General features: G+C 36.2%; 1 protein-coding gene across 1 annotated transcript; it reads left to right on the top strand.

The window, feature by feature from the left end:
* The first annotated feature begins 285 nt into the window (after positions 1 to 285).
* Positions 286 to 5,790, top strand: LOC129741408 (uncharacterized). Its single transcript, XM_055733131.1, has one exon. The coding sequence runs from the start codon at positions 286 to 288 to the stop codon at positions 5,788 to 5,790; it is 5,505 nt and encodes a 1,834-aa protein (XP_055589106.1).
* The last annotated feature ends 21,280 nt before the right edge of the window (positions 5,791 to 27,070 follow it).

The following is a 27,070-nucleotide window of genomic DNA, read 5'->3' on the forward strand; positions in this document are numbered from 1 at the left end:
GTAAAAACGTCGTTTACAGTGCGCGGATATTGTCGCTAACATTCTGGTGCCGAAACCCGGGAAGATATTCCCAAAAACTGTGCTGGAAGAGCAACCACGTGTAGTGAAGTTACGGTTCCTCATAATCCTAGCCCGAACTTACTTATTGTCGTCGGTGCTAGTTCTTTATTCGATACCGTTGCAAAATTCGCGATTGGATTGCAAGAATCCAGCTTAGTGTTGCTGCCACTGTAAAATAGTGAAATTTCGAAAAAAGTGGTTAATAGAGTGATATTGGCTCACACAATGGCTCCTTCGAAGAAAGTCGTGAAAAAGAATACGCTGCCATTAGAAACGCTGATTCGCAGAAGAAATAATATTCTGGGATCTGCTAAATTGATCCAGGAGTTTGATTCCAATTACATTGTGGAACAAGCGAATCAAGTTCCAGTGCGAATCGAGCGTTTAGATGAGCTATGGGATCGCTTCGAAAGCGTCCAGGAAGAAATCGAGCTAATGGAAGGTGAAGAAGAAGTGTTCGCAGAATCTCGACAAACATTTCAGACTCTGTACTATGAGCTGAAAGCATCTCTTAATAGTAAAATTCCGAGATCTGCATCACCTGTCCTTAGCCGAAGAATTCCCGAAAGTGTTGTGCCCCCTGTGAACCCCACTCTGTCCGTGAAACTTCCTGAACTAAAACTCCCTGAATTCCACGGGAATCCCGAAGAATGGATCGAGTTCAGAGATCTTTTCAAATCAGTGATCCATATGAACAATCTGATAACTCCTGTGCAAAAATTGCACTATTTGCGTGGTTCCTTGAAGGGTGAAGCCTCTCGTATCATATCCTCAATCGCGATCTCTGCCGACAATTACGCGATTGCGTGGAAAGCTATTTGTGATCGATACGAGAACAAAAACTTTCTCATCAAGCGTCATATGTCAGCCATTTTGAAAATCCCCGCAATTAGGCGGGAATCTGCCGTTGGGTTGGCTGAGCTAGCTGATGAGTTCAACCGACACGTGGGAATTCTCGATAAGTTGGAGCAGTCTAGTGAACACTGGAACTCATTCCTCGTTGAGCATTTGAGTACCTTACTCGATGAAAAGTCCCTTATGGAATGGGAAACACAGTGCCAAGAACAGGAATCTCCCACTTACTCCCAGTTGTATGAGTTCATCCATAAGAGGTCTCGAATGCTCCAAAAGTGTAAAGTGGTAACCAATACAAACACAAGTGTGCAAATGAAGAACACTAGAGGAAAATCCTCTGCATCTCATGTCGTGTCGGAAAATGTCGTGAAGTGCCTTAGTTGTAAGCAGGCACATCAACTCTCGCAGTGCCCCACTTTTCTCAAGCTTACTCCGAACTCTCGCCTAGACTTTATCAAAACCCATCGTCTTTGTATTAATTGCTTGAGAAGTGGGCACTTAGCGAAAGACTGTCGCAGTAGTGTGTGTAGAAGTTGTGCCAAGAAACATCATACATTGCTTCATCTCCCCCCTCGAAACTTTAATGGCACAACTTCTGAAGAAGTAAGTGAAAGTGAGACTCCACAAACCTGCATAGCTGTATCGACTGCTGCGACTACCAACACATCATCAGCACAATCGTTCTCGGTATCGCGAGCACCGCCGGTGGTGCGATCGTGTCCGTCAAATTCGTCGTCGCCGGTTACCCACACCCGATCGAGTGGTGAATCGTCGTTTGGGTTGCTCTCACGGTCGGGAGAGCAGGTTGTCGAATGCCCTCCTCTCGCGTCGCAGAAATATTCGTCGTCATTCGAAAATGAATCACATTCCCCCCAAGAACAGCCCACATCACTCACACAAGTCGCTTCTCCGGAAAATGCCACTATATTCCTATCTACCGCTCTGGTGCGAATATTGGATCGCCACGGTAATTATCACCTCGCACGCGCTTTACTCGATAGTGGATCGCAATCAAATTTTATATCCGAACCGTTATGTCAACGTTTGGATTTGAAGCGCAACAAAATCAACTTACCCATCTGCGGTATCGGACAAGCAACAGTTAATGTCCATTACAAAGTGCATGCAAAAATCACTTCTCGTTTTAACCAAACCGAATTTACGCTCGACTGTCTCGTTTTGCCAAAACTAACGGTTTGCTTGCCCAGTCGAAACGTTAATATTTCTGACTGGAAAATTCCTCGCAACATTTCTCTCGCTGATCCAAAGTTCAATATCACCCACGGAATTGATCTGTTAATTGGCGCTGAACTATTCTTCTCGCTTCTCGAATCGCACCAAATCCTCCTTGGCGAAGGACTGCCATTGTTACAGCGCACAGTTCTGGGGTATGTAATTTCCGGAAAATCGATTTCCCAATCCGTGAACACCTCGATATGCAACACCGCCATAATGCAGCCACCGGACTTAAACGAACAACTCGAACGATTTTGGCAAGTGGACAATTTCGACGTCGGAAAAGCGTTAACCGCGGATGAAAAGGAGGTAGAAACGCACTTCGAAAAAACGTTTTCGCGGAGTAACGACGGCCGATATGTCGTTCGACTACCTCTTCGCGAAGAACTAGTTCCATTGTTGGGTGACTCATACAGCACAGCCGTTCGTCGGTTTTTGCTATTAGAGAAGAGGCTGTCAGCTGATCAGCAATTGCGAGAAGATTACGAGAAGTTTATGCAGGAGTATGTGATGTTGGGCCATATGGAAGTGTGCCGTCGCGTCGCGGGCCCGCAGTTCTTTCTTCCGCACCATGCAGTGCGACGCCCTGATAACACCACCACCAAAACACGAGTCGTGTTCGATGCCAGCTGCAAGGCATCGGGTCAGCTGTCCCTGAACGACGTTCTCCACACAGGCCCGACGGTACAACCGGCTCTTCTATCTACAGTTGTCAACTTTCGAAAGCCGGAGTATGTCTTTACAGCAGACATAGAAAAAATGTTTCGCCAAGTATGGGTGCATCCAGACGATCGAAAATATCAACAGATCATTTGGCGAAAAGATCCCTCCTTACCCCTCCAAGTCTACCAACTCAAGACTGTAACATACGGTCTAGCCAGTTCACCGTATCATGCTGCGCGCGTTCTCAACCAGCTTGCCACCGATTATCGTCATGATCACCCCCTCGCCGCCTCAATTGTAAAGCATCGAACGTACGTGGATGATACTTTAGCTGGATATGATGATTTAGCCGAAGCAACCGAAGCCTGTCGTCAACTTGTGGAGATGCTGAAAATAGCTAGTTTTACTTTGCGCAAGTGGTGTAGCAATCATCCAAAGGTTCTCGAATATGTCCCCGAAGAGCTTTGGAATCATTCGTCGCAGACCGAGATCGGTCGGTCTACAACAACAACAAAAACTCTTGGCCTTTTGTGGAACCCCCAAACAGATACATTCAGCTTTAAAATTCCGTCGTTGTGTACTGCCAAACCAGTAACGAAACGTATGGTAGTATCCGAAATGTCGCAATTGTATGACCCCATGGGTCTCGTCGGGCCTGTAGTAGTCAACTGTAAAGTGTTCGTGCAACGACTATGGGCTGCAAGTGTCGAGTGGGATGCTCCACTTTCCGAAGACGATCGCTCCTGGTGGAATGAATTTCGTGATGGTATACAAGATCTCCAACGTCTCTCCATCCCCCGTCGTGTTTTGGCTAACGTCGATAATGAGTTCACATTGCATTGTTTCTGCGATGCGTCGGAACGTGCCTATGGATGCTGTGTGTATGTGGTAAGCAAGGGATCAGATGATCGCACTCATAGCCAGCTGTTGATCGCTCAGTCTCGCGTCGCACCTCTTCGCAATCTGACCATTCCGAGACTTGAGTTGTGTGCGGCAGTTCTAGCCAGCCAGATGATGGAGAAACTACGGACAACAACAGAATTCGATGGACCAACGGTGTTTTGGTCCGACTCAACTGTCGTGCTACACTGGATTCGATCTCCGCCCCCAGATTGGAAACCCTTCGTCTCGAATAGAATTGCCGAAATACAGAGGTCAACAAAAAACTCCCAGTGGAGACACATTCGCACTGATGTCAACCCAGCCGATATCCTTTCTCGAGGGGCATGGCCCTCCCAGATTCTCGACAATGATCTTTGGTGGCATGGACCTGACTTTCTCGTGGCCGCTCCGGAGTTCTGGCCACCCGTTCTTCCAATTGCCAATCTCCAGTCAGTGGACCGAGACGAAATAAATATCGAAAAGCGTCAACGTTATACTGTCGCAATGTTGGCTACTGCAATAGATGACTCGTTGCTCTTAAGATTTTCCGAACTCAGCCGACTGCTGAAGGTCGTAGCCTGGTGCCTTCGTTTCTACCACAATTTTCGCCTGCCAGTTGGTTTTCGTCGTGTTGGAGTTTTGACTCCATCGGAAATTGAAGACGCATTGAAAGCGTTGATACGTCTCGAACAAGCTAGTGGCTTCCAAGCAGAGCTCCATCAAGTGCAAGTGAGTAAACAATCAAATACACCCTTAGAAATTCATGCCAAATCGCCTCTTAAGGGCATGAATATTCTTTACGACAGCGAAGGATTTTTACGTTTGGACGGTCGATTGCGCAATTTGAACAAATCGTTCGATTCCAAACACCCATACATTCTCCCAGCCAACGGGAAACTAAGTTTGCTGCTGGCACGATCATTGCATCTGCAAACTGCTCACTCAGGACCATCTCTCCTACTCGCAACGATGAGGCAGCGCTTTTGGCCCTTGCAAGGCCGAATCCTAGTCCGCAAGATAGTCAGAAATTGCGTGACTTGTTTTCGCTGTCGACCAACACTAGCACACCAACAAATGGGTCCTCTACCGGCAGTGCGACTTACTCCAGCTCGAGTATTTTCCAGATGTGGTCTGGACTACTGCGGGCCATTTAACGTTCGTCCGTTGTACGGGAGGGGGGCAAGCCTAAAAATGTACGTCGCGGTATTCGTTTGCCTTTCGGTTAAGGCAGTTCATTTCGAAATCGTTCCGAATCTAACGTCGTCTGCGTGTATAAATGCGATCAAACGGTTCGTGGGTCGCCGCGGTCGGTTACTCGAATTGCATTGCGACAATGCAACCACCTTCGTCGGCGCTAACACCGAAATAAAGGCAATTCGTCAGCAGTACTTGCAGCAGTTCCGCACGAATCAATGGGACAACTATTGTGTTGATTCGGGCATCTCGTTCCACTTCATTCCGGCTCGATCCCCACATTTTGGTGGACTGTGGGAGGCGGGGGTGAAGTCATTCAAATACCATTTCCGTCGCATATTCGGAGGACGATCGTACACCTACGATGAGTTCTCGACAGCTGTAGGCCAGATAGAAGGTACCCTCAACTCTCGGCCTCTCATCCCCCTCACAGACCACCCCGACGACCTTGAAGTGATGACGCCAGGACATTTCATCATTGGGGAACCGCTGTTCTCAATCCCCGAGCCCGAAATAGCAGAACCGGTGAAAAAGCTGACTAGACTACAAGAAACACGTCGATTCCAACAACAACTCTGGAAGCGCTGGTCCAGAGATTACGTTAGCCAACTTCAACAGCGATCCAAATGGCGACAGGCGGTCAAAAATGTCGACGTGGGAAATCTCGTTCTTCTGCGACACGACAATCTACCCACGTACCAATGGAACCTCGGCCGAGTAGACGAAACGATCAAAGGCGAAGATGGGCTGGTGCGCGTAGTGCTGGTCCGAACTGCGCGTGGTGTGTTCCGCCGAGCTGTTACCGAAGTCTGCGTGCTGCCGGTCGATACTGCTGACGGTGACGACATCGATGCTGACGAAGCTGGAGACAAAGGAGGTGCTGCTGATCAAGAAGGTTGAAACGGACGGTTTCAACGGGGCCCGGTATGTCTCCGCAACAAATTTTGTTCCGGAGATCATCAGAATTTGTTCTACATCACAAGATTATTTTCTCTTATAAAATACAATACACTTTTCTCTTGTAACTCTACACAAAAACACAAATACATACAAACCAAGAAGGTATAAATATAACACACAAATTTTGTACAAGAACTCTTGAAATTATAATTGTCACTCTAAAACCACGCGTTTTTAATTCGTCGTATCGAAATATCACGAATCTAAGTCCCAAGTTAAGAAAAGTTTTTCTAAGACTTACAGTTACGGGAAGCACAAATTTCCCAGTAAAAACGTCGTTTACAGTGCGCGGATATTGTCGCTAACACCTCCTTTCGTCGACTTTGCGCGGCAGCAATTCGAGCATGAAAATTTTACTGGTATCGACATTATCGTTAATTTTCGAGCAGCGCCAAAAATCGGAATCGTGTGTCCAGTCAATGGTCAGTGGTTTAATTTTCAAGTTTAAGTCCATTATTCCAGCTGGATTAACAAATAAAATGATTGATTTTTCATTATTTGATATTTAAAACATCTAATTTACACACACACATAGGATCTCAGTGAAACTTCATATATTTTTTGAAGAGATCTTCTTTTTTTAATTCTTAGCGCACATTTTTCGAAGTAATGATGGCTTGCATCTTACAAATGCTAAAACCACCAGATCACAGAAAGTGTACTATGTATGCCCTAACCGGGATTCGATCTCATGAACTTTGGCGTAGATGACTTGAACTCTAACCACTACGCCAAAGCGGCTGGTTGGCTAGCTAAAACACCTAATTTTCTTTTTAATTTTTTCTATCCCAAAATTGAGCTGAAAACTTTTGCGTAAAACGTTTGAATGAGAATTTAATGAGGACTCAAATGTTTGCTTTGCTTCCTTAGCGTGTAGAATTGGAAAATAAGGAATCGAAACAGGAATCGCAAAATGTCAAAAACAGAGAGGTCAGTGCGTGAATCGACCTATATATCCTAATTCTTATGCCTACAATACATTTCATGACTACTTGAAACCCATTGAAAAATGTTTCATTTCTTTCATAAAATATCCTGCTTTTTTCCAAAACCATCTGACAAGCCTTGACTAACCTTTTCTTTCAAACCTAGGATATTATATTTTGAAGATTTCAATCTTTTCATAACTTTTTTTTATATAAATTTCTGAGATATCACGGTGAAAAAAACTTTTTAACAAACAAAATCGAATTCAAACTCCATCCAAGTCATCAAGTACCTAATCCAAATTTAGTGGAAAAGTTGTAACATCGCAAATAATGTTTCGACTACTTCGTTCTACGGTGTTTCTGACTCTAGCTTCGCGGTTCTTAATATGTTAAGTTGACATTAAAAATTTGAATTGGTTTCAGAAAATGAATTATTTTCTTTCTACCGTAGAACTGAACCCTTTAAAAATTATGAAGCGGTCAGTCTTCTGGTTGTGAATAAAAATCAATCAAACATAAAAAACTGACTAGCATATTTAGCGAACAAAACCTCAGTACGGCAGAAAAGTAAATATTTGACGATAAAAAATTGAAAAAAATATGGATAATGGATGGATAATCACAATTCTATTACATTCGACCAAAGTTTCATTTGGAATTGGATATTTGGGCAACTGATTTCGTCGTAGAAAAAATGTTCAAACATAATTGTAGCTTAATGAAGGAGAAAATTTTAAATTTCAATGACGGATGTAAGAAAACAGAATTATAACATACAGATCTGGGCTTTAAAAGGTTCAATGTTTAAATTAAGGGTAGGATAAAATAAAATTTAACTCAAATTGTTTAAGTGATTCGTTTTCTCTTAAAATTCAGTTGACGGCTTGTGGTAACCCTTCCATCAATCATTCTTCAACAATGATACCTAAGTTAAACAGTTGGTTGAACTTGGAAATTTAAATCAATGAATGCAAAGTTTCTTTCCAGGAAAAATCTGAATCGTCTGGCTCTGTTTGAGTTTCCGTTTTTTTCTGCGCTCATTTCAATTTATCATCTGCCGAGTAAAGTTGAGCAAGAGAACAAAAGCAATTGAATTCTTTCAAAGGCGCGACGCCTGCCGGAGGTGTCGAAATCAATAAATTGTTCCTTTTTTTCTCAGACATTCTGGGAAACACAATTTGTTTGAAGTTCAATCAGATGCGTCCCTCGTCGGGGAAAATTCTAAGGAACAATCGTGCTCGTTGTTTTATTGCGAGTGATTCTTTCGTGAGAATAATTCCCAATAAAAAAGATCGCTCAGACCGTTTGCAGGTCTCATAAAGAAATCAATTTCCTACTTGGCAAGCGTTTTCCTCTACTCACGCATATTAAATCCCACCATAAATTGAGCTCATCGTGAACGTAAACCTTGTCCGGAAATATACTAGTTAAGCCACCATTCGCATCGTTGACAAAAGAGGCAATTCGCCCTCTTTTCTCATTATTGCGTAGGGAGTTTTTTTTTCCTTCATTCATTTCAGGATTCAGGATTTCGTTTGCCCTCTGACGCTCTGACGCGTTCAAATAGTGACACTTTACTTAACATGAAGCACCCAAATTACCCCCGTTGAGGCAGTTATGCAGATTGAAATAACAGCCATTTCCTCCTCGTAAAGATGCTAGGTTTAGTGTTTTTTCGCTGGTGCCTGAAGCGTAAATGTCGAGCTTCGAAGGGGAGCTACGCAGAAGAATCAGATCGCCACCCTCCTTAAGCGAAAATAAAATATTAAATGTATTATCATCGGAAGTTTTTCCTGCATGGGGAGACAAGAAAATCCTTGGAAGAATCTACACGACATGCAGGGAGGAAATGTTGCCAAGGACCGAAATGGAATCGGCCCAAGGCTAAGTACGGCATATGTAAGTGTTATTTAGCGTCAGGCGTAGGGAAGTGAGTTGGAGGAAGTGAGTGACTGTACCGTATATGCTATTTCCGGATTTGGAAACCTGTCCTGGCAGTGTCTTAAACTTTGGTACATGATTCGAGCCAGGTCCGTTGGGTTCATCGTAGAACCACTTTTTCCAACCCATTGCCGATTGAATCGAGCCTCCTCAGACATTAGGTTGGCACAAATTTGCTCAAACTCACACAAAGTTGTGGTTAAGACAATGTGGCTCCATCTTTTTATGTTTCCCTTCGAAACTATGGTTGAGATTTTTCCAGGAAGAGTTTGATCTAGAACTTCCTTTTAAATTTTTTTAAAAATAAATTACTGAAAACCTTAGACTGCAACAGCTTCATTACAGAAAGAACGTTGCCAGGAATCGAAACCTTTTCCTAGCATTTAATTTCCTCGAATCTCCCACGTCTCCAAAAATTTCATTCCGCCGTGGGCATGGTACGGCGCGACGAGACGAAATTCATTTATTTGCGTCGTCTGGATGACGTCAGCCATTCTTTTCCGGGGCTGAATTGGCAGCTTTGAATGCGTTTTTTTCTCTTTCTCGATCTTCTATCCTGCACTGCTCTGTCTCCCAATTCCTTTTAATTTTCGGTAAAATACTGGTGAAAATGCGTGGGGTTGCAGAAGGTGGAAAGGAAAACAGAACTGGCAAGAAAAATAAACGCCAATTTTCGGTATCTTAGCGGGAAATTTATGCGTGTGAAAAAAGAACAATTCAACCGTTTTGTGCAATTAAGCAAAAAATCAGAGATGTGCTTCCATCAATGGTTTAGCATTGAGAAACTATGTTGAATAATCTGGTGTAAAATATGTTTCCTTTTTTGTTGTCAGATGATCAGATTAAAAAATAATGCTTCATCAAGACGGTTAAGTTCATCTTGCCTCATTTCCCAACATTGAAAATTTATTTTATGAGCAATTGAGAAAACAACTCACTTTGAGCGCCAATGTGGTCTAGTGGATAGACTGGCGCAAGTCTGGTAACCCAGGCGTACTGGGTTCGATTCCCGGTATCGGCAAGAAAAACTTTTGGGTTCGAATCCCATAAGTTGCCGACAGGTAAGATGTGTTTCATTGTACAAATAATTATATATTTCAGAGGGAATGCATCTGGGGTAAAACTGAAGAGACTATTGCAAGCGGAGTGGATTGCCAACCATTGTAGGTCTCTGAAGGTTGGATGCCTTCTCTCGACGAACCATCGGCCGTGGAAGCCTGAGAAGCAATTCGAAGGCCAAGCCACACAGACATAGCCTGAATCTTGCTACCGATGGGGGAACCATACATACATACATACAATTGAAAAACAACTCAATTTTGGTGAAATGAAGCACAAACTTTTGTATGGGACCAACTCAAAAAAAATCATGTTTAGAGGCAACGCAATCTTTAAAAAATGTCTAATTTTCAAATATCCGATTTAAAAAAAATCTTATATTGAAAATTTTCACAAAGTATGCATATTTATTATTTTTTAAATTTTGTTTTTATTAAAAACTGCACGTTAAAATTAAAAAAAAAACAAACTTGTATCAAAATTTAAAATTGGCAAGCAATGAAAAAAAAATTTGTCAAAAAATGTTTGATTCTACTGACCAAAATGTGTACCCACTGTAGAATTTTATTGATTTCAATGCAATCAAAAGATGCGAATTTTTATGCACTCAAACTTTGCTAAACAAAGTATGTTGTTTTTATCATCCTGTGAAGAGTTTTTCACGATTCAATCATTATAACAAATCTCAATTAGGGATATTTTTAATTTAATTTATTAAATTGGACTTAATAAAAACCTACTTGAAAATCGAGATATTTGTAAAAAAAGACTTAGATGATTTAGGGATATTATCTGAAAGCCAAATAGCAAATTTCAGCTTAATCTGACAACGGGATAGGGTTGCACTAAATCTCAAGGGTGAAACGGATTCTGAGAAATTGTGTTCTATAAAAGCATAAACTGATTTTTCATCAATTATTATTTTCTTAACCAATTGACTGCCTATTTATGTTGATAGGTATGTTCAAATCAAGACAAACATTTCACCTGAAAACTGCAAAAAAATATTTGACTTCAAACAAAAAGTTGCTGCGGTTCAAAGATTGTACAAATTGTCATTTTAAAACAATGAGTAAAATGTTCTCATTGCGTGTCTGACGACAATTTGTGGCCAAAATGCAATCTGTGAACTGCAATATCTTTTTTGTTTTAATTTTAATCGTGATGTGGACTTCAGGTAAAATATAAGTCTTCGTTGATATTTTAATCGAATAAACATCAATAAGCAATCAATTGGTTTAGAAAATAGTAATTGATGAAAAACCAGTTTTTAAGCTTCTTCAGAACACAATGTCTCAGATTCCGTTTCACACTTGAAATTCCCTTTTTCGTTATCGATTCCCTTTTTCGTTATCAGATTAAGCTCAAATTTGTCATATGACCTTCAGATAATATCCCTAAATCATTTTAGTCTTTTTAGCAAGTATTTCAATTTTGAAGTAGGTATTAATTTTGTCCAATTTGATAAAATTAATAAAAAATATCTCACATTGAGAATATAATAAGTACTGAATCGTTAACAACTCTACACAGGATGATACGTACAACATACTTTGTTGAGCAAAGTTTGTGTGCACAAAAATCCGCATGTTTTGATTGCATTGCCCAAAAAAAATTAACGCTGGGTACACATTTTGATCAGTGAAATGAAAAAAAAAATCAGTTTTTTTTTTCAAGAAATAGCTTGTTAGTTTTAAGTTTTGACAGAATTTTGGTTTATTTTATGTTATTTTTGATTCAAACAAAATTTTTAAAATATAAAATATTTTTATTTTGTGAAAATTTACAGAACCAGATTTTTTTTCAAAATCAAATCTTTGAGAAGTGGACATTTTTTTTATGATCGCGTGTGCAATGATATTTTTTTGTTTGCCCCATACAAACGTTTATTCTTCACACCCAAATCCATGATTTGGAGGTTGAGTCTCCAGATTCTCAGACACTTTGCAATTTTGGGACACCCTAATGTACATACATGTGACATTAAAGTGAACTCAAATAACACAGATTAAGCAAACTAGCATAAGGAAGTTTTATTATGGTTTTATTACGGCATTTTTTGGGCAGCTAGTTTTATGACAGTTTTATTTTATTTTTGAAGAATGCTTATTTTCTTGTTTCAACCATTTGTTTTGGAAACGCAAATGAAGTTTTTGCTAAATTTACTGTTTAAGTTGTTTGAAAGCGTTATGAATGCTCTGTTAAAACTACAATAAAACACAAACTTAGAAGTTTGCTCCTAGCTTTCATTTGCGTGTTTTAAAATAGCACTCAGTGCTTAATTATGAACTTGCTAATAAATCGTCATAAAACTAAATGACAGTTCTCGATCAAAATGCCAAAACAGGACAAGCTTAGGTTAAATTGCACATATTTGAATTGGAAAACCCGTTTTGACACATTTTTGATAAATTATGTGTGTTCTTTTTGAGTTAAATAAAAAAAAACAGTGAAAATTTTTCATCAACTAAAAACTACCGGAAGCGGTATGAATGTCTCTACAATATGAGTAATGAATGTAAAATCAAATTTTGAATCAAAAATATATGTTATGAATCTGTGATCTACTTCAATTTGAATCCTTAATGAAATCCTCATATCATTACTTTTGACTTGATTATAAAACCTAAATTCGAGCTGAATCTGAGTATGAATTTTAAATTTGAATTCCAAGTTTGAATTCAGATTTTTGAGCCTAAATTCAAAATCTGATTCCAAATTCCAGATAAAAATTCCTATAAATTAAAAACCGAGAAGCTAAATTTGATCAGAACCCTCAACCAGAAATCTTTTGTTTGATTCTGAATTTATGGGTTTCAATATAATTTATTTTTCAATTATTTACTCGTAATTGAACTTATAAATTTGAACGAAAATTTCGAACAATGAAATTGCTTATGATTTTTCAATTCTGGACACATTGAACATTCTTCTCTACATATGATCCATCTTATTTTAATATAAAATGCAAAACCATGATTTGAATCAGAATTGTATCCCAATGATGATACAAACTCAAAATCAAAAACAATAAAGTGGATACTCCGTAGAATTTTTTTCTTAAGTATCCGAGGCTTGCCAATCCTGGATATTTGATATTAAAACCTTGCATAAACCAGGCATATTGTTTCAAAATCCAGTATCCGGCCAATATTCAGGATAATTTCGGAATTAGTCCATTAAAATCAAGATAAACATTTTAAAAAACGATTTTTTCATCGAATCAAATCAGCCAATTTAGAATCATATATGAGGCTTCGGAAACTTTAGTCTTATTTTTTTAATAAATTTGTTTGAGCAGACTTTTTGGAATCAATCTTTTGGAATTTAATATACGGGACTTAATTGTTATCAACAAGTAATAAAGTTTACAAAAAACTATAGTAAAATTTTGATCTGGGAGGAGATTTTTAAATTTTGGAGTTAATTCTGAATCGAGATTGAAATCGAGACTCTTGACTAATTTTAGTTCTTCATCAAAATTAGATTAATTATTTAAAATTTAAAGAATAGCGAAAAATATTTCGCTTGGCATTTTTGGGGACGGTTTAATCCCAAAACCAAGCAAGATAATGATGAAAATCAAAATTAAGCATCTACAATATAAAACGAACTTTAACTTAATGAAATAAAACAAGATGATTGACAATAAAACTGGACAAAACAAGAGCAAACAAGTTAAATTGAAGACAAAATAAGATAATACTATATGAAACATGGTTTATACATAAAAAAAACATCATGTGAAAGACTAAACATAATCATCCAATATTGAACAAGAATAAGCAACAGTAAAAAAGACAAAACAAGATGGGAAGGTAAAACAAGGAAAAATAATTCTAAAATAAATATAAACAAGATTGTACAAAGTGAATCATGCTTAAACAAGTCATGACATTAAAAATGAAGATAAATCAACCTTAAAGTTTTCAAATTTAATATTTTTAAATTTCTCTCTCATGTTAGTAAAAAATGAAGCTTAAGAACAGGAAAAACCAAAAATTAAATGCTCACTTTATTTCCAGCAAACATGAATCTCCTGGATGATTTAAATTTAAAATTTTTCTTCATCCATACACCTTCCATACAAAGTTGAAACGCTTTGCGAATATTTAGAAATCAACAGAATCATCTCAAATTTTACACTTATGCTTGGTAGCCCTAAAGGCATCGTAAACATATGAGAGGAAAAATTCATTTTTGCAGCGGTCTCATGACCATGATAAAGGTTTAAAGCATTGAATTGTCAAACGCCATGTTGGTTGCAAAATCGAAAGGCAAAAAAGGGTGTCATGTTGATGGATTTAGATTGTATTCTACTGGAAAATATTTTTGCAGGCCAATTTTCATTCATTCATTATATCTGCGATATCATTATGTCATATACCTATTACAATTATATATTTTAAAGAAAATTAATCGAGCAATTTTTTAGATTTAATTTTTTTAAATCAAAATAAATATTTTATTAACATTTCCTTTGGTTTGATGAAGTGCATTTTTTTTAAGATACTATTTCATAAACATTTCTTTTAAAATCTTGACAGGCATTAAAAAAGAGGTTTGAAATATGCATGATTGATATTTTTTTTGTGATCGATATTTCCCGATCATTTCTCAATAATGCTATCATCAACCATCTTGGTTGCTGAAAAAATTTAAATAAAATCTCGGAGAACTCACTAAATCGAAAAAAAAACAAAAATGACTAACATGTTTTACGAAAGTTTTACAAAAGCTTTGATGATCAAAATTTAACAGCATAATGATTTTGTTAAAGATAAAAAATGATGACGTTTCTATAATAGGTTCAAATAGCCAGATTATACAGTGAACGAAATAAGAATAGCACCACTATGTGTTTTGCTTGTTAAAATATAAATACTTGAAAAATACGAAAATTTTCTTCCACAGTTTGTTCTGAATTGCTTAACGGATAAATCAAGCATAAGTTTACTTTTTTTGGGCGTAGCAATTGGCGTTGAGGACCAAAAATGTGAAAAAAGGGTGTGAAATAAGAATAACACCACTTGAGTTTTCCAACAAAAACAAGATTATTTCTCTAAATTTACTGTGTAAAAGTGAATAATAAAGCTTCTTAGAATTATTTGGATAGATAACTGCATTTTAGGAGTTTTTTAGAATTCTAAAGGTTTTCAAAGGTATTAAAAGGGGGTTTTAAGAGATGCTCCTCAAGCGTTAAGGAATTTGATATTTGAGCCTTAAAACTTTATCAAACTGCTTGATTTCTTCATTAACACTCATAAATATGATGCAAAATAATGAAAGATTTAAGGCTGAGTTTGAATCCAAAAAGCAGGTTGGAATTCAAAAATACTTATATTTTTTAATAGTCAAACACTTTTTCTCTAGTTTTAAGTCATAGATTGCAGCACTATCTTGCCATTGAACCAAATTCATGCTTATTTTCGAATATCCGGGATTAATTAGAAAGTGCTGGATTATTTTGGTCAAGAAATAAATATATGTACCGTGTGAACGCTTTAGAAATTCTAAGATCACTAAATCCAAAAAAAAAAAAAAATAGAATTGCCTCAAGGTCACTAAAAGTGAATTTTTAGGACCGATTATCAGAATAAAGTTATACTTCGCGATGGAGCTTGATGGAGCAGACGGCTTGCATCGGAAGTTGATATGAGCAGGATTTTTTTCGGTTGTACATTTTTGTGCTGGAGATTCTTTTGCAATTCCGGAAAAGCTTTCTGCAGCGTGAACTTCCACAAAACTGTGATAGGAAAATACCTCAAAATGATGAATATGGGCCTAAATAAACCTGGAAAACCAATATTGAAACTAAATTTGGTTTAACTGCAAGATTGTGCTGCCATCTACGACTTGAACTGAACTGAAAAAAGTGTGGTTTACTGACCAAAATCAAAGTTTTTGATTTCCAATCTATTTTTTTCTGATTCAAAATTAATCCCGAATGTTTGGTTCATCATTTCACGTCATTTTAATGAAGAAAGTAAGTAGTTTGATGAAGAATTACAGCTCAAATATCAAATTCCTTAACGCTAGAGGAGCATCTCTTAAAACCCCCTTTTAAAACCTTTGAAAACCTTTGGAATTCTGGAAAACTCCTTAAAAATGCAGTTATCTATTCAAATAATTCGTAGAAGCATTATTATTCACTTTTACACAGTAAATGTTGAGAAATAATCTTGTTTTTGTTGAAAAACTCAAGTGGTGCTATTTTTTTCGCACCCTTTTTCACATTTTTTGACCTCAACGCCAATTGCTACGCCCAAAAAAGTAAACTTATGCTTGATTTATCCGTTAAGCAATTCAGAACGAACTGTGGAAGAAAATTTTCGTATTTTACAAGCATTGATATTGATGCTAGAGATGCTATTCTTATTTCGCTCACTGTAGCTTTATCAATGTACTGATGATGCATAAAATGAACTTCAGTATTTATGAGAATAATGCTATATAGTTCAAATGAAATTTTGAGGACCATAATAATGATAAAATTGTTACTTGGAAAGGTAAATGAGGGTCCCAAGAGATTGAATCGTGTCTGTTAAAATATGTCGAAATGCTGCTATCTAATTGTATTCAAAGGCAATTTTGGAGGCCGAAACAAAAATACTCCAATATCATTAAATTTTGGTAGTTTATTCCAAAAGAATAAAATATCGACAGATTCGGCCACAATCTTGAAAATTCGGATCTCTTGCATGGATTGCGGCTTGGTTCTTTGACTAATCGAAAAGACTCGATTAAATATGTACACAATATTGAGACTAACATCAGTCGAAAATACTCTGTCGATAGTTTAACTCCCAAAGATTTCATGCTTTTATCACAAAAAGCATCCTTATTAAGCAACACACAACCTATTAATGGTTTATGAAACATGCCAAAACTGCATTTTCGAAAGGAAGCACAATTGAAATTTTACTACAAAAATACCCAATCAATTATAAAAATACAAGGAGCAACTGAAGGTTCTAAGTAATCTTTCTCCAATACATCCTTTTTTTTATAAATTACTTAAGCAGAGCGATGTCACGTCATTTCAAAACCTATTCACTATAACGAGGCCAAAAAAATTGCACCAAAGCATGATGAAAATGAAGTTTGGAATGGTTAATTCTGAATTAATAAATTTACCTTCCCAGATTTACCACTGTGGATCCAAAAATTCAGTAACATAAAAATGTTACTGAATTCAAAAGTTTGAAAAAAAAAATTTAAAATAAAACCATAACATTTAAAATATTTCTGTTTAAGAATAATCTGATCAGTCTTCCTCGACATCCTATACTATTTCAAAGCGAGTTTGTATGTACAATTTTTGAAAGTGAATTCTGTTTTCAATGAATTTTATAATTTCATGAAAACTTTTAGGAATACTTTAAATATCATTTCTAATGCAAAGCAGTTAAAATTTTGAAACCAAAATTTACCGCATGAATGAGTTGAAATCCTTCCATAAATAAGCAGAAAATTCAAACTCATGCTATTTTCGCTTGTACCAGCTACTTCAAAACATCAGAATCCCCCCCTCCCCCCTTTCCAAACATCCAACTACGCTGTTTCTCATTTTTTCTGGTTCATCCTTCGCCGGGGCTTTAAAGTCAATCAATTGAAGAAACGGTATAATAAAAGGAACCTATTCACTGAATGCCCACAACTTTACGAAATTTAGGGATCCAAAGTGGAAAGCAAAATACCCAACTTAAAATTATATAAACACACACCTACAGCTACACCCAAACCTAGACCGGGGGAGGATATTTAACCGTTCATGTATTCAAAGCATGTTTCTCAATTGATTTCATTCCGGAGAATTCCCGCATTCCCTCTTTGCCTTGAAAAAAATTCTGGCACATATGCACTGCGAACCCGAACCGGAAGGGAAAGCATTCGGTTTCTTTGAATAATCTTCTCCGAACTTCCCAAATCAGGTGCCGGCTGGTTGCTTCAAGGGGTGGGCCTTCTGATGAAGAAAAACAGCGTCAAAGTATAAAATGTTAAGAAAAAATAAACAGTATCTAACCGAAAAAACCTACTACATCATGGGTTAACGAAAACCGTTTGAAACGGGATAGAAATTCGGGGATGGAAGATGCGAGACGGAGTAAAAAATATTGCTATTCACTGCTTCCATGAGCTTTGGAATTCGTTTTTTTTTTTGCGATTCTTCCCTTTAACCTAAGGATTCTTCCGTTGAATTCCTAATCGCGAACCGAAACCGACCTTGCCAGATCTCTCTTTCCGCTGATTGTGATGGTGACGCGACAAAAAATAACGGCATCCCTGACACACTGAAGAAGAGGGCTTGTTAGTGGCAAAATGTCACCACTCCAGAGCCAGAAGAGTGCCACCTTCTTAAAGCTCAGACTTGAGGGAAAACCCTCGCCGGCAAGAAGCAGTTTGTTGACGATGGGACTTTTCTTCGGAAATATTTTCACAACATCGATTTTCGGAGATTGTTATTTTATGTGTTCTGCGTCGGAGTGGGATTTTTTTATTTTGTCTCAAGCAGATGAATTGCTTTTTCAGTCTGTTTGCTTCCATGAAAAATGTTGCTTTTCCAGCAAATACACGCACGTTCCTTCACTTCCGATGGCCATCAGCTTTGATTCGACAGCATTGATTCTCGATTGAAGGTTTTCTGCTTTGACTGATCGAAGTCGAAGGCAGTATTATTTTGAGTTTTTCTTCCTAAGGAAATGTCACATTGGAGAAAGAAGAACGATGGCTTTACTTTCAATATTGTAAATTCAAAATAGTTGTCATACTCAAGTAGCGTCATATTGACCCGCAAAAGTGCTTAAAACTTCTAAATAATTGAACACCTAGTTTTGTAATATTCCCAAAGACATTTATAATTTATTTTTAACTAAAATTCAAGTGAATTAGCGGGTAGAGAAGTTCAGCTGACTGCAGATCTCTAGATATTTTTCAAAGTAATACATTAAAAATTAATTCCATTTTGCATCATTCCAGTGAGATGGCTCACTCTACATCACCTTACAAAAAATTTTCACCTTCTTTATTGTAAAAGATTCTGTATTACTACTTCACAAGAATTATAGTGAAAATATCTTTGTACTATTAAGATAGATGAGAGCCCAGGAAAAGCAATCTAGGTAATTTAAATTCTCAATTAAATCTTGATGAAGAAGTATGGTTATTCAAGAGAAACAATCTTTACTCAGAACTGATACCAAAACTTTGAACTCATTTTTGGTCATTGGTGGTTTTGTTTTTTTAAAAACCCAGATTTTCATCTTGAAAAAAAAACCGTTGAAATAAAAAATATTTGCTGATAAAGAAACATGTAATCTTAACGTAAGTATATATGCATGAAATTCCAAATTTTCCCGGTGTATTGTTCAACATTCTGAACATTGCAGTTTAATCAAAATTCAAATTAAAATCTTAAATTAGGATCGGATTGGCAAGAACCGCAAATTTTTGATGTCTCACTTTCACTTTAGTTAGTTTGATATATTCCAATCGATGATTGATATCTTTTAATTTTGTCAAGAGTTTTGTAGATTAGGCTTTTTTAAGTTGAACATTGAATTGAGTTGTTTTTGAAGAAATTGAAGGCTTCCAAAATTAACGTTTTCTATGCGGTGACCAAATAACCTTAATCTTTCAGACTCTTGAGCAAATAAAAAAAAAATTAAACATCAACGAAAACTATTTTTCTATTTTGTTACTCAAGGCATTGTTATAAAATCTTTTCTTACTGACCAAAATCTTAATAGATTTCGGTAAGTACTTTTTTAAAACATTTGCGATTTAAAATAAGAAACTACACATGTAATTAAAGTTCAAATTGAAAAATCCAAAAAAGTACAAAACATTTTTTTAAGTTTTTTATCATAAAAAATCAGTCTACAACATTTCCCCCATGAGGTGGTTCTTCTTACGGCCCAGACCCTCGGATTTATGTGTTCACCATTTTTTCAACATTTCAGCGTTTGGCTAGCATGGCTGAAAAAAAAATTAAATTGATTTACCAAAATTGAAATATTTGATCGACTGAAACCTATTGATTGGTGTCTGAAATGGCAGAAAAATGGAAATTTGACAAATACATTTTGGGAAAAATCTCAAAACTGCCTGAATTCCTTATAAAAAAAAATGATCCATCCCTGATTCCCTTGGATTGGAAACCAAAAAAACAAAAATACAGAAAACTGTTTTCCTTTTGACACTATATTTATGATCAGAGTTGATGCATTCAACCGTTATTAAATAACTTGTAAAAATTTACGGTAAGCTTTGTATGGAAAATCTCCTTTTCATAAATTCTCAAACCATCACTTAATTCTTACTAACAACTCAAAAAACCTCTTTACAGTATGAAAAAAACTCATTCAGACTTGAATTAGCACACCAAGTTTTATTTTTACATGGAAATTTGGATGGAAAAGCACAACTCTTCAATTAAAAATAACCAAAGATGCACTGAAAGCTAAATAGTAAAACTTTGATTGAAAAAAACCCATTTTATCTGTGAGTACTACATGTTATGTGAACACACCACGAATCTAATTTGTACCCCAAAGTATATCCGATGTTTTCGATTGTTTCTTTAAATCTTTTTTTTGATATTTGAACCGTAGGATGAATATAAAAATCACAAAAAGCTTCTTCCCACAGCCAATGAGTTTCTTCACTTCAAGAACCTTGGCAAAATCATGATATGAAGCAAGCAAAAATGCAAATGCTACCCATTTTTTATTTGATTCTTATTTTTAATGTAGAAACATAATTTTCTACAGAAAATGATTTCCTACTTTTCATCCCACCAAAAAATGAAGCTGAAGATCTTTTTCCATACAATCTTTCACGCAAAATTTAAACTCGATATGCTAGTTCAGGAATCGTAAAAATCAGGTCATTTTTCACACTGTGCTGCATGTTAATTTTTCCATTATGTTATTTTTCTGTCCTTAAATATAAAATGATACGATGAACAATGAGGCAACAATTTTTTTTTTTCTTAATAACGCATCTCACACTAACGTTGAACAGGCTAACGCTAGTACTAAACCCATGCAGAAAATATTCAGCGCACAATGGATAGAAAGAATTCCAGTTATGAATGGAGAATGTTAAGCGTACATCAGAGGAATTGTCATCGATGCGTGGCATTGGTACAAAAAAGGAACCACTGGAGATATGCGCGCAAATTACTTTTCCGGACTTTTCCGGTGTGACGATTTTCCGCCTCATCCAAATCGGGATTATCGTCCCAAAAAACACTTGAATAGAGATTAAAATCCATCTAAGCAATGTAATTTATAACACTTTTTAACTATCATCCATGTGGTGACTTTTTGTTTCACGCACTATTTTTTTGTTTTATACAATCACTTTTTAACCTATACATATTTCTTACACTGCATCACTTTAAACATTACCAGTAACACATCCTTCGTCTAGAAATTTAGAATACAGAATGACAACCTTATTCAATTCATTCATCAGTTACTCTCTCCGTTCATTCTTCGTTAGGTCACTCAATAACTCATTAATCTCTCTCACAGTTTCATTCATTCCCTACAGCAACCAACTTAGACATTTACACACTTCAAATTATAAAATCATTTTTAGTAACTTTTAAACTATTCTATATTTTTTTTAACATCAATAGGTACTAATTTTTATATACCTGTCTACACAGAACCGCATTCATATCATTTTTATAAATCGAAACCATGCAATCCGATCTACTTAGAATGCAAGTTCAATTAATAGCTCTTCTCATACCTAATTTTATCAATGGGTTGAAAACCAAATCTTTTTCCATAACATATCTACCACACTTCCGTGCAGGTATGACTGAACCCACTTTAATAATTTATGATTGAAACCTATTTTAGATAATTTGAAAAGCAATAAAGGAATATCAACTCTATCAAATGCTTTGCTAAAATCAGTATATAATGTTTCAACATAATTCCCTTCATCTATGGCATTTATCGAGAAATTTACAAAATTTAGTAAATTGGTGGAAGTAGAACGTCCTCTAATAAAACCATGTTGTTTAGTAGTGATTGCATTTTTAACTTGAGAAAAAATGTGTTGATTAATATCATTCTCTGCAATCCTCTGATATTTCAATGAGAAAACTAATCTTATTTCCCGATAGCAAATCCTGTGACGATCGCTTTGAAGACCCTGGTCGATGCAAAACCTTATGAAACACTTAAATTTGGTACTATATGAGATATCATGATTATCTCGCTTTGAAATCTTACTCCACTTTTCCGTCAATATTCTGCTGAGTGGATTGAGTTTCTTCTCAGGTTCTCTCCTCAGTCACTCATCAATTTGACAGGCCAACAAAGTTATTTTCCACGATTTTTGTTTACTTTCGAAATCAGTGAAATCACGAGACTGACAACGACACCACCGAACCCTTCCACGGCACGGACACGGGAAACGGACAACCTCCGAAAACTGCAGAGCCGGATAAAAACTTCCGAACAAAAAAATGGATAAACTCCTAAAGACCGCGAAGATCCCGAATATTCAAATCGAGCTGCTCCGTGTGACATCTTCCAGTCAAATTATGTTTTGTTATGATCAATCACAGTTATGTCCCTTATCGAAACTCCCCCGTACGAAACAAGAACCTCGAAAGAAATTCATGGAATGCCAATCAACCACATCCCGAAGATTGGACTGTGTGTTGAATAAGTTACAGAAGGTAAGTCAGCCATCAATCGCTGATCCCGCAAATAGCCCTCAACTCGAGTGGTAAATCTTCCAAGCACTATTTGAATGCTGAACCTATAGAACTTTTTTTTTCTCAAAACTTCAGGAAAATCAGAACAAGGCCCAGAAACTCCCCCAGTAGTCCAGTAGTGGTTCCAGAAGCAATTGGGTTGGGGTGACAGCTTATTAAAAACGTTTATTTATACCTCCACAATTCCACACGCCGCCAACGATGTTTTGCTGAAGCCATGATCAATTTTATATTGTCAACATTCAAACCAAACTCGAACGCCGAACATGCGTCGAGTCAAAAGTTCCAAAAGTAACATAAAGTAAGTTCTTTATTCTTATTAAACCTTTTTCCAGATGCGAATATGTTAAAATGGGATTGCATCTGATATTGAACAAAAATTGGAGAATGAGGGATAGTTCGAAATTGAATACTGGTATAGCTACAGTTTTTAAATTAAAACCATACGAGTCCTTTTTTTTATACATACATCGTAATCGATTTTGGTTTCTTTGATTGAATTAAATTAGCAGTGGCCTTATTTTGTTTTTTATCATTATGTTTTGTTTATATCATCAATGACAATCTGTATAAAACTATATGGGAGTTTTGTCTGTTTGGTTGCGTAAATGAGTAAGTCATTTTCCAAGTATTAACTTTTAATGCAATTGAAGATTGCAATATCACTAAAAGTTCCCCCATATCTTTAAACAGATCTTGTACAAGTGTTATTTTGATTTCTCTTTTTGATATTTCATCGTTTAAGTCTCAGTTAATGTTTCTATCAATCTAACCTTGGAATCGTTTTTTTTTTGTTTTTATTTTTTTTTTTTATCATCGTATTATGAATGAAGTTTATGTTCATATCGTTTCATTTTTTTTCTCTGTTCTCGTTAAAATTTTGCTTCTTTTTTTTATAAGAATATCAAAAAATTATCAATCACAACTTGTGCAAAACTATATGAAAGTTTGGTCCGTTCGGTTGCCCAACTTATTAGGTCTTTTCAAGTTTTAACATTTAATGCAATTGAAGAGTTTAATGTCGTTAAAACTGCCTGATATCCATATGTATAAAAAACAATTTCTGTATGTTTGTTTGTTTGTCCTCTATAGACTCAGCCGTTTTAAGAGCTAGAGGTCTGAAACCCGGCATGAATGCTCATTAGGACCAGGAATGGTGAAAAATGTTTTCAGATTTTCGGATGACCCCTTCTGAAGGGGGTCGTCCATACAAGTCAAATACTGTTTTCGCGACATTGACGTTAATTTTCGTCGGATCGTGTTGAAAATTTGCACATGAATGTTTTGAAAGACGGGCAATTGATTTCAAGTGTAAAATTTTGTGTAAGGGGTCAGCCAAAGGGGTCGTCCATATTAACTGTTCGTTGTTTTCACAATATTGGCGTTATTATACATCGTATTCAGCTGAAAATTGGTACACGACAGTCTTGAGTGACATGCAATCGATTCGAGGTATCAAATTCATTGTAAGGGGTCGGCAAAAGGGGTCATTCATATCAACTTTTCAACATCTTAGTGATATTGGCATTTTTATACATCGGATTGGAATGAAAATTTGCACATAGGAGTTATTAGGGACAAACAATTGATTTCATTTATCCAAATCTAAAACAGGGGTCTGCCAAAAGGTCGTCCATATTCTATATTCACTGTCAATGCGATATTGTCGTTATTATAAATCGGATTTAGATGAAAATTGGTACACGAGGGTTTTGAGGGACGAGCAATAGATTTCAGGTACTAAATTTAGTGTAAGGAGCCGGCAAAGGGGGTCGTCCGTATTAACTTTTCAATATTTTTGCAATATCGTCGTTATTTGACATCGGATTGGAAAGAAAATTTGCACACGGTAGTTTTTCAGGGACGGGCAATCGATTTCTGATGTCAAATGTTTTGCCAAGGGTCGGCGAAAGGGGTCGTCCATGTAAATCAGTTTTTTTACTGTTTTAGCCATATCGACGTTATTATGCAATGGATTTCTTTGAAAATTTGTACACGGTAGTTTTGAGGGAAGGGCAATCAATTTCTGATTTCAAGATTGTATAAGAGGCCTTCGAAAGGGGTTTAACTTTTTTGGCAATAATTGCGTTGTTATGCAACGATCGAGTCAAAACTTATACACGGGGCATTTTAAATTTAGTAGCAGACGACAAAAAAGTAACCGTCCAATATTTTTGAAGTTATTACTTAACAGTGAATTCGAAAGTGCACCTGGAAAATATTCGGCACATGACTTTCATACAAACTGTTCATGACATATTCCAAGTTCAAAACGAAACGATGTTCGTAAGGGATCTGCTAGTATTTATATAGACCTGGTTCTATTGTGGTTTTGTTCTCACTGATTTTGATTTCCTTTGTTTGGTCTTATTTAACATCTTTATTCACATTTATCGTGGGACCCTTTAAACGGTTTATTTTTTTTTTTTAAAGTTTAGTCATATTAATATTGTTTGATAGTATTCCATATCAGATTTCTGTAAATCATCTTAGTTCGTTAGTGACTTCTCCCAAGCCGTCTTTTCATTATTTGGTCGTTTATTCAATATTTTAATATTTCATCTCATTTAGTTTGTGACCTCTCGCACAAACTAAACGGGACTTGTCCTCTTGCAAGCCATCTTTTGATGATTCGATCGTTATTCAACATTCTCATAATTCATCTCATTTAGTTTGCGACCTCTCGCACAAACTAAACGGGACTTGTCCTCTTGCAAGCCATCTTTTGATGATTCGATCGTTACTCGACATTTTCATAATTCATCTCATTTAGTTTGCGACCTCTCGCACAAACTAAACGGGACTTGTCCTCTTGCAAGCCATCTTTTGATGATTCGATCGTTATTCAACATTTTCATAATTCATCTCATTTAGTTTGCGACCTCTCGCACAAACTAAACGGGACTTGTCCTCTTGCAAGCCATCTTTTGATGATCCGATCGTATGTTCAATATTCTCATAATTCATCTCATTTAGTTTGTGACCTCTCGCACAAACTAAACGGGACTTGTCCTCTTGCAAGCCATCTTTTGATGATTCGATCGTTGATTAAACATTTTTACATTGTCCTCTAACAAGTCGACTTATGATGATTTTCAATAATTATTTATTCAAGATTCTTGTAATTCATTTCATTTAATTTCTATTCACTAGCACAAAATAAGCTATACATGTCTTCTTGCAAGCTGTCAATGCTTGCGATCTTATCAACAGTCATATTTTGTCATGGCTCAAAAACTTGATCATGGTCTTAGTTCGATGAATGTTTGCAAAATTCAATATATTTTTCTTTTATTGTTTTTAGTTAACCCTTGGTAAACATAAAAGTTTATTCGTGCTGAATTCAAGAACCTCAAACTATGGAAGTTTATATTTCAATTATTTATCTCTGGAATAAGTGTAACTGGCACAACATCCAACTCGAAGAACATTTCAGAAATGAGATCAATATGGCATCCCTGCATATTTACCGCAACTTGAATGAATCAAACTACAAACTGCTTTGAACCCGACGCCATTTTGGTAAAATTAAATTCGAAATCAATTTTTATCGAGTTACTCACCATACAGGAGCTAAACTGCGCCATTGTGGTGACTTTTTGTTTCACGCACTATTTTTTTGTTTTATACAATCACTTTTTAACCTATACATATTTCTTACACTGCATCACTTTAAACATTACCAGTAACACATCCTTCGTCTAGAAATTTAGAATACAGAATGACAACCTTATTCAATTCATTCATCAGTTACTCTCTCCGTTCATTCTTCGTTAGGTCACTCAATAACTCATTAATCTCTCTCACAGTTTCATTCATTCCCTACAGCAACCAACTTAGACATTTACACACTTCAAATTATAAAATCATTTTTAGTAACTTTTAAACTATTCTATATTTTTTTTAACATCAATAGGTACTAATTTTTATATACCTGTCTACACAGAACCGCATTCATATCATTTTGATAAATCGAAACCATGCAATCCGATCTACTTAGAATGCAAGTTCAATTAATAGCTCTTCTCATACCTAATTTTATCAATGGGTTGAAAACCAAATCTTTTTCCATAACATATCTACCACAATCCATTCCTAATATTTATACTCATTACAGTCTCTAGAGTGTCAATTTTACACTCTTGGCTTAAACCAATATATCTGTGTGAAGTGGTGTGAATAAAGAGGTTTCCAAAACTATAAATTTTGTGAAACTCGGCTGAGAAACAAAAGAAATATAGCGGTTTTAAATTAACACTCAAAGGTCTGATTAAAGGTTTTTTTCCTGGGCTTCTATTCTACTAGAGGTCAATTAATTTACTGTAGAAATAAGTAGTGAATGGTCGCAAATTAAATTTGAGATGATTATGTTTTTTTCCATTACAAAATTTAATATGTTTGTATAGCGGTCGGTTACTTTTGTGAAGTGAATTCACGCTAGAATTGAAAATTTTTGACTGCAAGACTCCGTAATTTCCAGTTAATCCTGATGAAATAGAACAGAGGTGAGCAACCTTTTAAACCAACGGGCCAATTTGAATTTGAT

Source organism: Uranotaenia lowii, chromosome 2, assembly GCF_029784155.1.
Source record: "Uranotaenia lowii strain MFRU-FL chromosome 2, ASM2978415v1, whole genome shotgun sequence".
Classification (NCBI taxonomy): Eukaryota; Metazoa; Arthropoda; class Insecta; order Diptera; family Culicidae; genus Uranotaenia; species Uranotaenia lowii.